Source organism: Pteropus alecto, unplaced genomic scaffold (genome assembly GCF_000325575.1).
Source record: "Pteropus alecto unplaced genomic scaffold, ASM32557v1 scaffold3, whole genome shotgun sequence".
NCBI classification, from domain to species: Eukaryota; Metazoa; Chordata; class Mammalia; order Chiroptera; family Pteropodidae; genus Pteropus; species Pteropus alecto.
The window spans coordinates 41,885,857-41,898,631 of record NW_006442484.1 but is presented as its reverse complement, the minus strand read 5'-3'; the positions used below and the strand labels follow the sequence as shown (position 1 = coordinate 41,898,631).

Below are 12,775 nucleotides of genomic sequence, written 5' to 3'. Positions count from 1 at the left end.
ACAAATATGAGCAATCAGTTCTGTGAATGTGTTTGACACATCATGTGATATATATGATGGAATAAAATTATTTAAGGAATACTAGCCTTGAGTTTTTTTAAGTTTGTAAATCAGTTCTTATCATTGCTAAATGCTACACTTATGGAGAGAGTCCAACACTAATATTAACCTTTGGTCATAATATAAAGTTGCTTGCTTTTTCATTAAGTCACTGAAATAGAAATGGGTTAATTTTCTCTTTCACCTTTTAAGCCTGAAACCTCATGTCAATAAATGCGAGACACAGGATTCTTCTGTGATGCACTGTTTACTCACAGGCACCTAAGCTGGTGGGAAATAACCCCATGTCTACTTTCTGTGGTCTTAAGATTCTTTTAAATGTCTCATTTACCAAGTTTAAAAAATTCAACTTCTAGTTTACATGGAAAGATATAAAAAGATGTAAAATATTATTTTTTTCCCCAATGCTATGGTGGCTCTGTTTTTTCCCTGTGGAAATGTGAATCCAGAACATTAGTACTGTAGTTGTTAGTAATCTCGTGCAATGACTAACAAAGAGGATGAATAGCTTGTGATATTCTTAGTACTATGAGAGGGAATGGAAAAATCTTTACTTCCTTAGTATATGCTGCTAAAGCAAAACTCCTCCCTGGTAATACAAAATGCACAGCAAAGACGATTTACATTTGTTCTGCCTCTACCCTTCTCAATTTTCTAATTGTGAAAGAGAGGATCCAAGAAGAAACTCTGCATATGAAAAGTTGAGAAGTCACTTAAGTATTCATTTTCTAGCATGGTGAGATTCTTATTGTGCCAAAGGTCTCCACAAGTGATTACTAGAATTTATTTCCTCTAATAGCTAATCTAGATAAAAGGGCTTTACTGCCTGCTTTCCCCCACTCCTACGAATTAGTTTATTTAACTGAATCTAAGATATCATCTATTTATTAGAAGACATACTGTTATTTAAGAAAAAGCATTGCCAAGTTTAAGATGCCATCGACTGTAAAAGATGTTAAACTATGAAGAAAATATATGTATAACTTCGAATATGAAATATGATACTTATATATTCACTAAGTTATATTCTCAAGGAAGGGATTTTAGCTAGTTTAGTTCTGGGTATTTGAATAATTGGAAATGCCTTTAATAATCTTGATACAACATGGAGGAAGCCAACACACGCAGTGCACATGTCATAAAAAAAAATATAGGAGCATGGCCAAGTCATCATTTTAACAGCAAAACATGAGTTTCTCTTCTGTTCACTTTCAGTAGTCTCATACACAGTTTCAAATAACCAAAGGCCCCAAAGTCCAACCTCCTCTTCCACTATAATGTATTGACTTCCATTTGAGAAAGTGATATTATTAATGGTAACAATGCCTCTAACCATTTAAGAAAAATAGATAACCAGTATACTCTAAAAGATGTTTAATTTAAATAGTTACAATTAAGGAAAGATTCAAATTTTTACGTAATATCCTTTGGAAATGAAAGACAGTTAATTTAGTATCTGCTAAGGTTAGAGAGTTAGTCAAGTTAGATATCTCACTGCAACTTGCTTATGCTAGAGGGTAGATAACCTAGGTTTTAGGATTGTTCCTTAGTTAAGAGCACTGGGAGTATTTATGAAATGTCCCCAAATTTCTATTGGAATTAACAAGTTTTTCAGGAAGTTTACATTTTAAACTTCGTTTTAAAATGATTTATAATTTGCCAAATATGGGCCTAAAAATTAATTAAAACTTACTTTTCTAAGAATGTCCTAGCTACATTTAGAGAAACTTGTACTGCGGAAGTATAAAGTTTGCTGGCCAATCTTGGTCTTCGTCCAAAGAAGCATTTACTTAAAGTGTAAAAATGGGAATAAAAAATAACTTGTCATTCATTTTAGAAAAGATAAAACATATTATGGAATAACATATAGATATATTTTCAACCTCAGAGAGCTGAGTGCTATGGATCTGCTTCAGCCACTTCTATCTCACGTCTCAAAAGCTTGAACAAAAACCCCAACAGATCAAAGGTCCAAGGTCCATAAAACTTTGTCCAGCATTAAAAATATATTTTATCTTTATTACTGAAAATTGTTAATTAAGTGCAATTTGTTGGGTAGACAAAATATTTCACACATGGGATCTATAGTGTGGGAAATGATAGTGTGGGTTTTGTGTGCAGAAAAGTTTAAAAGTAATAGTTTACAAATCCCTTGTGGCTCAGAGTAGAATGACGAATCAATCAGAAGATTAAGGCAAAGAACTGGTGGAGAAGAAACTTCTAGTCTTCCCTAACGCAAGCTGGACAGGGCCTTTTGGCAAATAACACTTGCTGGTCAGACTATGAAGCCTGTGCGGGGAGCAGGGGAGTGGAATGGAAAATTCATCAACTTTTCAGGTCAGTCGCACTGTTCCCTAAGCAAAAGTCCCCATGATTTTCTATTTTCTTACTTGATCATTTTCTTCCAGGACTGGCCCTGTTTGCCTTCAGCTGTGGGTAAGGCATCTGAGGTGACACAGCTGTGCAACAGTGAAGCTTACTGGCTATACTAACCATCCCTCCTTCTCCCCCACTTCAAACAACAATCAATCCAAATCCAAAGTCTTCTTTGCAAGCAAATTAAAAAGGACATGATCATCTTACTCTTGCAAAAAGTAGTTTGATAAGCAGTTACTGAGATCAAACAATTATTAATGAGATCAAGAGAACAAATCATCACTCTGATTCCCTATTTTGGCCCAGGGTGCATTTGATTTATCCCTGGGGTTTAACTACCTCGGGATATAGATTACACTTTGCTCCAGTTCCAACACTACTTATCACAGTCTAAGGACATTGGGGCTTGCAGTAAACAAAACAGTAATTTATCTTCATTAATGATCTACTAACTTTCATTATTATTATTAAAAGATATACTTCCCTCAAAGATTACTAAAATTGTCTTAGGTTTTTTAATTTAAATATGTTTTCAATCATATGATAGGATACATATATTTAAATACAGATTAATATATTTAACAGGGCATTTTTTCTCATTGCTTATAATATTTAAGCTGAAATAAACAGATTTTCATCACTGATCTGTTATACATTACTCTAATATAAAAATATGTATTTAACATGCAATTTACAATAAAGCCAAGGTGGATTCTAATTTTAATTTTTAGCTTTGACAGTGTAAAATTAAAATAAATGTTGCATCAGGTGGAATTTTTCCTAGCCAATAATATTCAGAATAAGCCAAAATAATATTAATTTGAATAGAATCCCACCAGAATGGTGCCTACTGACCTGTCAATAATTGATCTCTATGAATGTGTTTTATGATCAACTTTCAAAGTGTAATTTTTCATAGACTAAATAATAGAATATTAATTCAGGGGGTAGAAGATAATCTTATCAGGAAGGGCTTTGATGAATTATCAGAATCAGTGCCTTGAACAAAGCAGGTACTTAATATTTAGGTACCCAAACTGAACTATGATTCTATTTAACACCAATCTCTTCAACTACCCGGAGTGATTACGTATTTTCCTTATTTAGTAGTAATGATTCATCTCATAGTAAATAAAGATTCTGTTTAATTTTAAAGTAAATATTCATTTAAAGAGATATTCTGAAAGAAATGAGCAACTATCAAAGGAAATACGAATGAGCAATGAAAATTATATGTCAAATACAGAATACTTGGTGTTTAAGCATTAAAAGTAGAAGTGAATATTATCTACATCCCTACATTTTTTATCGAAATTCATTTTTCATTTTAAATGTCCTTTTGACTGAAGCAAAAGCTAAAGCACTAATTCATGCATTTCTAGCCTTTCAAATTTAATTGAGTGACAAATGATTGCAATCTCTAGTTCTAATTGCTCGAAAGGCATGTGATAGATCGGCTGCACAACCAGAGACATTTTCTTACTCTGACACTGTTTCATTTGGTTCAATCATCACTTTTTCTGAAAGAGAAGGAAAAATAAACTCAGTATTTTATCAATAGTGATGTTCCTAATAGAAACTCCTGATTGGCAAATATTTAGGCATTTTTTAAATGAAAAACAATAAAGGATTTAACTGCTAAGACTTCCAACCACACTCAACCATTCCAGTAGACTATCTTCTTAATATTTAGGATAAAATGGTGGTCAAATATATTTTTTTAAGTAATAAATCATTTACCCTTTGGATCAAACACTAGCAATCTGCCATTTTGTCTATATTTTGGTGCCTAAAATAGAAGCAGAGATAAAAACTAGCATTATCATTATTATTTTTGTTTGTGGTATTTAAAATAACTTATTCATAGGCTTTATATAAGCATTCTGTTATCCAAGCTAAAATGTAATTTTATACTAAAGCAATTATTCAAAAACTATATAAATTAATGGTAAAAGAGAACTAAAGCATCCTAAAAAATAGTTTATGTACCCTTACCTTTACAGCATCTGTCTTGCCTAGATAATTCCTGTAAAAACCAAAAAATTTACTTCATAAGTCTTTAAACACCTATGTAAATTTAGAATATAAATAAAAAGAATGTAGAACTCAGTTTGTCAGTAGAGTATTTTAAGTATATATTCTGTTTTTGTATTTGGTAGCATCATGTCCATCCTAACTGAAAAACCTCATTCTTCTGGATTATGAAATTGAGTTAAAAAAAAATCTAGAGAAATTAACTCTTCCTCCCCATTTCACCTTAAAGTCTATGTAAAAAGAGCTAAAGGAATAATTTTGCATGTTAGAACTGATGTATTAAATAAGCCTCTAACTCTGTTACTATTTGATTTTATAGAACTTGGTCTCTATCTCTAAATACAATCAACAGCAGGTTAAGGACTCACTTTTCCTACCGAGCTGACCCTAAAAACCATAAATTCAGATTGGCTTATGCTTACACCACCTCTTTTCTCCACCAAAACAAAACAAGATATAATCCAAACTACTGCCATATTCCAGGTCATGCATGTTAAAAGAAAAACACATAGAGTATATATAAGGCAGAACAGAAAATTTTTCTATTATATTCAAGATATAGTATTTTTAATATCATTTTGACATACATTTAAAAATTAACCTTTGATTTTTCTCCAAAGATACATTTAAAATATAATTCTTACCTTATCAGTTCCTGTATATATTTTAATACTTACTTATATATTAAAATGTTTTCTCTGTGAATTTTTACCTTTCCTAAGTTACCCTATGTAGGCTGATTTTCTTATAACTGAGCTCTTTATATGTTTGCATAAATTGCATTTTAATTGCAAGGAGAAAAATCAAGTAATAAGGTTTTTTTTTTTATGTATGAGAGAGGCCTGACTTAAATTTTTCATAGGTAACAATTCACTTGTTCCGTCTCCCCTAACATTTATCCCCACATCCCAAGCCAGTCTTTTAAAATTATTAGCAGTAGTACATACCTAGGGATTTCTGGAATACAAAATTCAGGGCCAAAACTGTGGACAATAAAACAGAAGGTTCATTATTTTCTATTAAATTTTTCTCTTTTTAAATCCAACTGTACTGATCTGCACTCCTGAATAAAGCAGTAGTATGGAAACTCTTGCCTCAGGCTTTGTTTTCTGGTCAGCACTAAACAAGCCAGACATTAGACATATTATTAATTTGATTATCCCTCTTAGAAGCTCACAGAGAGCTAAAATCTCTTGTACAAGCAAGGCACCTTTTTGGGAAAAATGGTTGTAGAAAATCAGAATGTAAAATAAATGAAAGATTTTACCCTGATTTTGTAGGGCAGTAGATACAGCTCAGAAGCTAAAACAATGCAATAATGAAGCAAATAAGGCCTTACAAGAAATCTAGGATGACTTTTCCCACCCACCACAGACATTCACGATCCTCTAGGCACCCATGTGTCTGGGTAGTCATCCCTTTATATTTAGAGCCCTCTCCTTTCTAGCTCTAGGATCTTCATGGGTTGCTACAGTCCACCCTTTACCTGGATGAAACATTAGTGCACACAATTCTCCTATTTTCACCTGGTAAAAAAAAAAACAAACCACAAAACAACAACAACAACAAAAAAAGGGTGGGAGGATCCTAACCCTCGTTGGAAAGCCGGGTCAGATTTTATCATTACCTAGGAAGTATTCATTTACTCTCCTTTCATAAAATTGAATTCCTAGCGGGCAGTAGAGTAATAATACTCAAGAGTTGGGGCTCTTGAGTGAAGAGACTAGATTCACATCCCAGTTCTGCCACATGCTAGGTAAGGCTGGGTAAGTTACTTAACTTCTTAAGGTCTAAGTTTCTCCATCTGTGAAAGAGAGATCACAATGGTGCCAACTTCATTGGATCACTGTAAGGATTAAATAAGATAATCTTGATAAAGCGTTTAGCACGGCTCCTGGCACATAGGAGGGACACTGTAGAAACAAGCTGATGTTTTATCTAAAAGAAAAACTGGGAAGATATTCTGAGGAGCTGATTAAGATTGCTTAGGGAAACAAAAAAGGAGGCTTTACTATGATGGAGACAAGCAGACTAGCTCTGAAGAGTTTTAATTAATTAATTAAAAAAATCACATAAGCCCTAAAGTAGTAACACTTGCTTAGAAAGATCATTGATGCCAGAGAAAAAGCAGAGTAACTGAGAACACAGGTAAAGTTAAAGCAGTGACTCAGAAGCTGAGCAGAATGAGGTACAGCCATTGTATAGGTAATACGTACTTTTCAAATAACTACCAATATGCAAAAAATATCTCTGAAAGGAAACGCTTTCAGAAAAGAAACTAATAATATTGGTTGACTCTGCAGAGGAAAAACAAATGGCTGTAGGGCTGGGAGGGAGTTTCTGACTCTATGTTCATCTGTACCTCTTGAACTTTGAACAAAATAAATATAATACCTATTTTTTTTAACTGCAATTTAAAATTTGCAATACCATTTGTATCTCTATGTTTTCCCATCTCCTAAAGGAAACTGAGTGGTATGTAGGCCTTGTGTTACTTTAATTCTCTTCTCCACCCAGAGGTATCTGCTCAAATTGGGGTCAAGGTAACCAGAAAGAATGGTATACAAGTAAATACCTTGTATATTCATTACTATTTATTATGGTTAAAGTTAACATCACAACATTCACTTAATTAGCACTTTGTGTCTACCAAGGGCACCCTCTGGCTTTTGGAACATGGGTAGACTCTCCTGATGTCTTTCAACAGTCCCAGTGGTAATGGGAACACGGTGATGATAGCTCCCAATTTCATGAACATTCAATGTCTATTTAAAACAAACATTTGATGAGCACCTACTATGTATCAGATATATCTATGATAAGCTCTGGGGATATAAAAGAAGCTCATAATTTTATAAGGGAAACAAGTCTGAACTTCCTATATATATGGCACAGACCAAGCTTCAAAGTACTGTACGAAATCCTTCCCTCTAAGAAACTCTGATGTAATTTTTCATACTACCGAAACAGTATCAATCAAATCCCTCTGTTGAGCTCATGGACTGGAGATATCAAGGGACAGTCAGCAGGCAGCAGAGTCAGAATTGGAAAGACAGAAGAAGAGAGAGTCCAGGCAACAGGGTTGTCCCTGAACAACTTTCTTATTCCAGAATCAAGCTTGAAGCCTGTTCTCCAGGTTTCCTATTTTCCCCCAGGTATAATTTCTGCAAGTATCCCTAAAATAAGGTATTGTTTGCCCATAGCCCCTTCCTCGTGTGGTTAACAGATCCAGCCCACCTGAACACAAGAGTAGTACTGTCCTAAGACAGAGCAATCAGAATAATTCATAAGCTAACACAGTAACTGGACGAAGGGATGAGCCTGTGATCCAAGCTCAGCTCAACACAACCTTTCTCTGAGACTTTTCCTAGTGGAATTGTCACAGAGGTAGAAGAATATGAGTCTAGAGCTCTCAGTAGCCATGGTTCTAGCCTCTAAGAAAAAAGTGGCCTGAGAGTGAAGCAGAATATACAATAGAATTGGGAATGACAGATGAAGAGATGAGAGACACCACTGATGTTTGAGTCGCTGTTTCTAGTTCAACCTTTGCCTTTACCATGGGCCAATTTCTCTTTTCGCCGAAACTAGCTGGAGTTGTTTTGTAATTTGAAGCCCAAAGAGACCTTGACTAATATGGCCCCTACTCCTTGATATAAAAAGAGGCTAAAATACTTGACATCATGTAATAAGAGCTACAATACTAGAGATAACATAGACTGTGGGAACACTGAGTGAGAAGTGATTAATTCTACCTGCTATGGGAAGACTGAGTCAGATTTCACAATGAAGCTGGCATTTATTTAATCAAGTCAAGACAAAGTAGTCACTCAATAGAAGGGGAAGAGAAATCCAGCATTTTGTTGGAGAATGGCAAAAGATGAAATTGGAAATGTATGTGGGACCAAATTTTAAAAGTTGTTAATTACCACAATAAGGATTTGGGGCTATAACCAGAAGGCAGTGGAAAGCAGACGAAGCCTTTGAAATTCTGTGGAGGGTAAATCTCAGAGAGAATGAGAGGTGAGGAGACCCGTTCACAGGCTACTGCAATAGTCCAGAGAAGGGTGAGCAAACTACAGTCTACAGGCTGGACATGACTCACTGTCTATTTTTGTACATGAAATTTTATTGAGACACAGACGTTCTCATTTGTTTGCACATTGTCAATGCTAGCTTTCAAACTGTAATGGCAGAGTTGAATAGTTTTGACAAATACTGTATGGCTTACAGAAGTTTGCCAAACTCTAGTCCAGGGAAAAGAGGATGATGTACAAAGCCAGGAAGGTACATGTGAACAAAAAGAGAGGTGCAAGTGAGAGTCATTGGGCATAGAAGTGTGGGAGAAGAAAGAGAATTTGATGGTTCTAGCTAAGATGACTAGGATGAGGGCACCAGGGGAGGAACACAATCAAGAGGATAATGAATTTGTTTTTGGAAATTCTGAGTTGGAGATGCCTATAGGTTATCTGAAATCAAGTGTTGTTCTATATTCAAAAGGGAGTTAAAACTCAAAAGAGAAAAGATGATGTATGGAATAGCTGAGGAAAAGTGGGAATACATGGTATGGCCCATGTAGAATAAGACAAGGCCAAGGATAGAATCCTGGGAAATACCAACATTTAAGAAAAGGGTGGAAGAAAGAATCAGTCAAGGAAATGCACATAAGCAATAGGCAGACAGATAACTACAGTGGTGGAATGCCTGCACCAGGATGGAAGCTTCTTGAGAACAGAAACTGATTCTTATTAGTGGGTCCCATACAACATTATAGGTACTCAGACATTGACTGAATTATAAAACCATTAGAATGATATAAAGGAACTTAATTGGCTTAAAAGGCTCTTATAGTTAAAAAAAAAAAAAGGCTCATAGATTTGGGAAGGTGATTCTGAGAAAAGAGCTGATGAAAAGAGATATAGATTTATTTGTTTTTAAAAAAAAGTATTATAAGACTTATATTAAAAGACAGGCAGTATTAATCAGAAAATGAACATATCTGGATAAATAATGTGCATGAGAAAATAATTTGTAAAGGCATAATTGCATGATTAGATACATTTGAAAGTATTCTGTGTTTTATGTAAATAAAAATGTACTTTGGGGGCCAGGGTGGGGGTCATCATGGGCTCATGTCTAAAAGAAAGGGCTTGGTTCTTGTCTTAGCTATATTAGTCTGGACTCTTGTTTGAAAGTTATAGGAACCATGCTCCAGTTAGTTTAGGTGAGGGGCAGGAGGGAGAGAGACACACACACAGAGAAAGCATTGCTAATAGAATCTAAGAGTTGAATACCCAAGCAACATAGAAGTCAGGACACAGTTGATACAGCTGTGCTCAAGCAGGAGGAGCGGGGCACTTTCCTTGTTCATCTCAGCTTCTTCTTGCATGTGGGCCTCATTCTCTCTCTCACTGCAGATGGATTTTCTACACACGGTGAAAAACAGGGCTCCCAGAATTTTTTAATTTTTATGTGATACAGTTCCAGTCTTTAAGGGAAAACTGACTCTCAACAATCAAAAACTCCAGTCAAGCAGTCAAGGGCCCAATCAGTTCAGGTAGATTTTGGGGCGGGGCGGAGGGGCTATAAAAGAACAGATAAAATCAAGCCACCTGAAAAGAAACTCTAGTGTCTAGTGTACTCCATGTCACATAACCCAGTGCTCAATAAATATTTGTTGAATGAATGGAACGGGAAAGAAGGAAACAAGAAAGCAAAGGAAAAGAACATATTAAACTAGAGCTTCACTGTTCAATATGGTAGCCACTAGCCATCTATGGCTATTGAGAACTTGAAATGCATTCAATTTGAGATATGCACACTGACATATTTTTTTTTTTCTTACAGACTCACAACAAAACATTCATTGGTGTTTTTAAAAGCTCTGACTATGAAGCTCCCTGAAGGTGCTGTGGGAGGTGGAGGGGTGGGTGGGACAGAGGAACTGGCAGGCAGCCGGGCCTCAGGTCCCCAGATAAGGAGGTGAGACAAAATTCAGCAAGAAGAAAAATGGGTGATTTGGCTTATTTGTAATACTTTTCCCGCTTCCTTGCAGGTGAACAGATACTGGGAATTGGTACCTAGGGTTTGACAGGAAATGAAAGATCTCCAACAGTTTTACATGGATGGACTTCCAGCAGAGGTGGCTACCTTCTTTTCATCAGAAAGGTGGTTAACAGCTTACACTGTATCATTGAGCTGTTCACACCCCCACTAAAACATGGTACTCCCACTTCTCTAAGTAAGTGTTCACTAGCCAGCAGCTATTAGTGCCAAATAGGTTTTATTTCGATTTTACAGACTTCAGAAAAAGCTTTTATAAAACAAGCCACTGACTTTTAAAATTCAGATTTTACAAAATTCTTATTTTGGGTTTTTCTTCTAATATTGAAAGACATTTTTCTTCATCCTATTTGTGTAATTATTTTATCCTTTTGTGCTATCTTGTATTCTAATAGGCAAAGAGTGCTTTAATAAGACAGCTACGAGTTCAGGGCCTGCAACTGTGGTGAGAAGTAGAGACAGAGCTGATTAAGCACTATCCTCTATCCTAGAGGAGCTTAATGGGGAAACATATTAGGATGTGGCGGCAATAATTCATTGCATTGCTCAGATACATATAAAATGGTTTCAATGATCATCTATCACTTACATTCATATTTAAAAGTGACTACATATAATTTTTGTATATTTCCTTTACAACATAATATAATGCCCAGACTATGGAGTCAGATTGCCTATGTTCAAACCCAGTAAATTCCTTAACCTATGATTCAATTTCCTCAACTGTAAAATGTGGATAAAAATACTACCTACCCCATAGAGTTATTGTGAGGATTAATATAAACTGCTAATAAGAGTAGTATCTACTATTTCAGTTATAATTATTACAACTCCTACTCCTTCTATTACTATTGTCATTATTAAGTACAGCCTAGCAAGGGCAGTGCTGAAGGTGAACTCGGACTTAAGGAAGCCAGATCTAAGTGCGCAATTGAGACTGGATGGGGCAAAGGGGGGAAAAAACTTAGTTCAAAAGTGGTAGTAGGAAGCTCTGGAATTCTGGAGTGGTGCAGTGGAGTTCCTACAAAGGTGATGGAATTCAGCTCTGGTAAACTTTTTAACACTCAAAGTGCAGTGCTGTTGTTTTTCTGAGATTAAAAACAAAAACCAAAAAAACTTCAGTTAGCAAAAAGTAAATAACAAGGTGGATTTGGGGATCATTGTATTTGGTTTTTAGGAGAATTAACAAATCAAAATGTATTTTCAGTGTCTTTTTCAGATTTATTTTTAAAAAATAACTTTCAGGGATCTCAGGGGGTAAGAACAGGTTCATCCAATTCATCTATGCCCTCTAGGAAACCAAATGATAAATTTATAATTATGCCATGTGTTAACTTAAATGATAAAGGGGCGTGGTGTAGTTTGAGTAGTCAAAAGACCACAATATGATTTTTGAAATCTCAGGTCAATTTCCTCATCTCAAGGCTGAAGACTGAACCTTACAAGTGACCCATTGTCCAAGCCCTTCATTTTACAGAAGTTGAACACAAGGCCCGGGGAGGTTAAATGATTTGTCCAAATTCCACCGAATTTTTTTACGGCCGAGCTAACTACGTCTGGAGAGTAATGACGTCTGAATTACAGCCAGTAAGGATTCCTACTGGCCATTAAGCGTTTTCCCCAAACAAGTAAAAGTAAAAAAGAAGAAAAGAATAAGGAAAAAAAATTTAAGAAGGAGGGCGGAGCAGGGACCAAGGGAAGTAGCGGGAAGCCCTGAGATGGAACGTGGCTGCCTTCATTTTGGGGTGGGGCGGAGAAGGGGAGTCGGCGCGTGGGAATCCGCAGGGCAGAACTTGGTGGCGTAGACACGCCTGTCAGAACTGCCCCGTTACCCCTCACACCCACGAAGACTTATTGCCAGCCCTCCCTGCCCAACTACGGCCAGAGGAAGAAGCCCACTGCGAGGCGCACCTGCAGGCGCGCGGATCCTACCTTCTCGCGCGCCGCCTCCGCAGCCGTGGGGCCCCGGAGCCCGAACCTGGAGGGTCCGGAGAAGTTTGCGGGTTCAGACGCCGGGCCTGGGGGCGTCCGTGGTGAGGGCTGAGTCAGGCTGCACTGGGGATGGGGCGAAGGAGACCCGCAGTCGCCCCAGAGCCTCTTACCTGCTTGCGTCCCTCTCACGCCGATCATCTGAAGGACTGTCACCGAAGGCCAGTCCAGCTGGAGGTTCGCGCGGGTTTCGGAGCACAGAGCTGTAGACGCTGCGTCGCCATGGAGACGACGCCGCTCGCGGCTGGAGCCCGGG

General features: G+C 36.8%; 1 protein-coding gene across 1 annotated transcript in view; it reads right to left on the bottom strand.

The window, feature by feature from the left end:
• The window catches only part of ERICH2 (glutamate rich 2), a 32,054-nt gene that overhangs the window by 15,307 nt on the left and 3,972 nt on the right, over positions 1–12,775 (bottom strand). Inside the window, exons 2-7 of the mRNA XM_006921180.3 lie at positions 12,633–12,770; positions 5,418–5,453; positions 4,432–4,462; positions 4,177–4,225; positions 3,920–3,956; positions 1,754–1,849 (exon numbers count right to left, since the gene is read on the bottom strand). Coding sequence (XP_006921242.2) covers positions 1,754–1,849; positions 3,920–3,956; positions 4,177–4,225; positions 4,432–4,462; positions 5,418–5,453; positions 12,633–12,770 — 387 coding nt within the window. The remainder of the gene's footprint in view (positions 1–1,753; positions 1,850–3,919; positions 3,957–4,176; positions 4,226–4,431; positions 4,463–5,417; positions 5,454–12,632; positions 12,771–12,775) is intronic.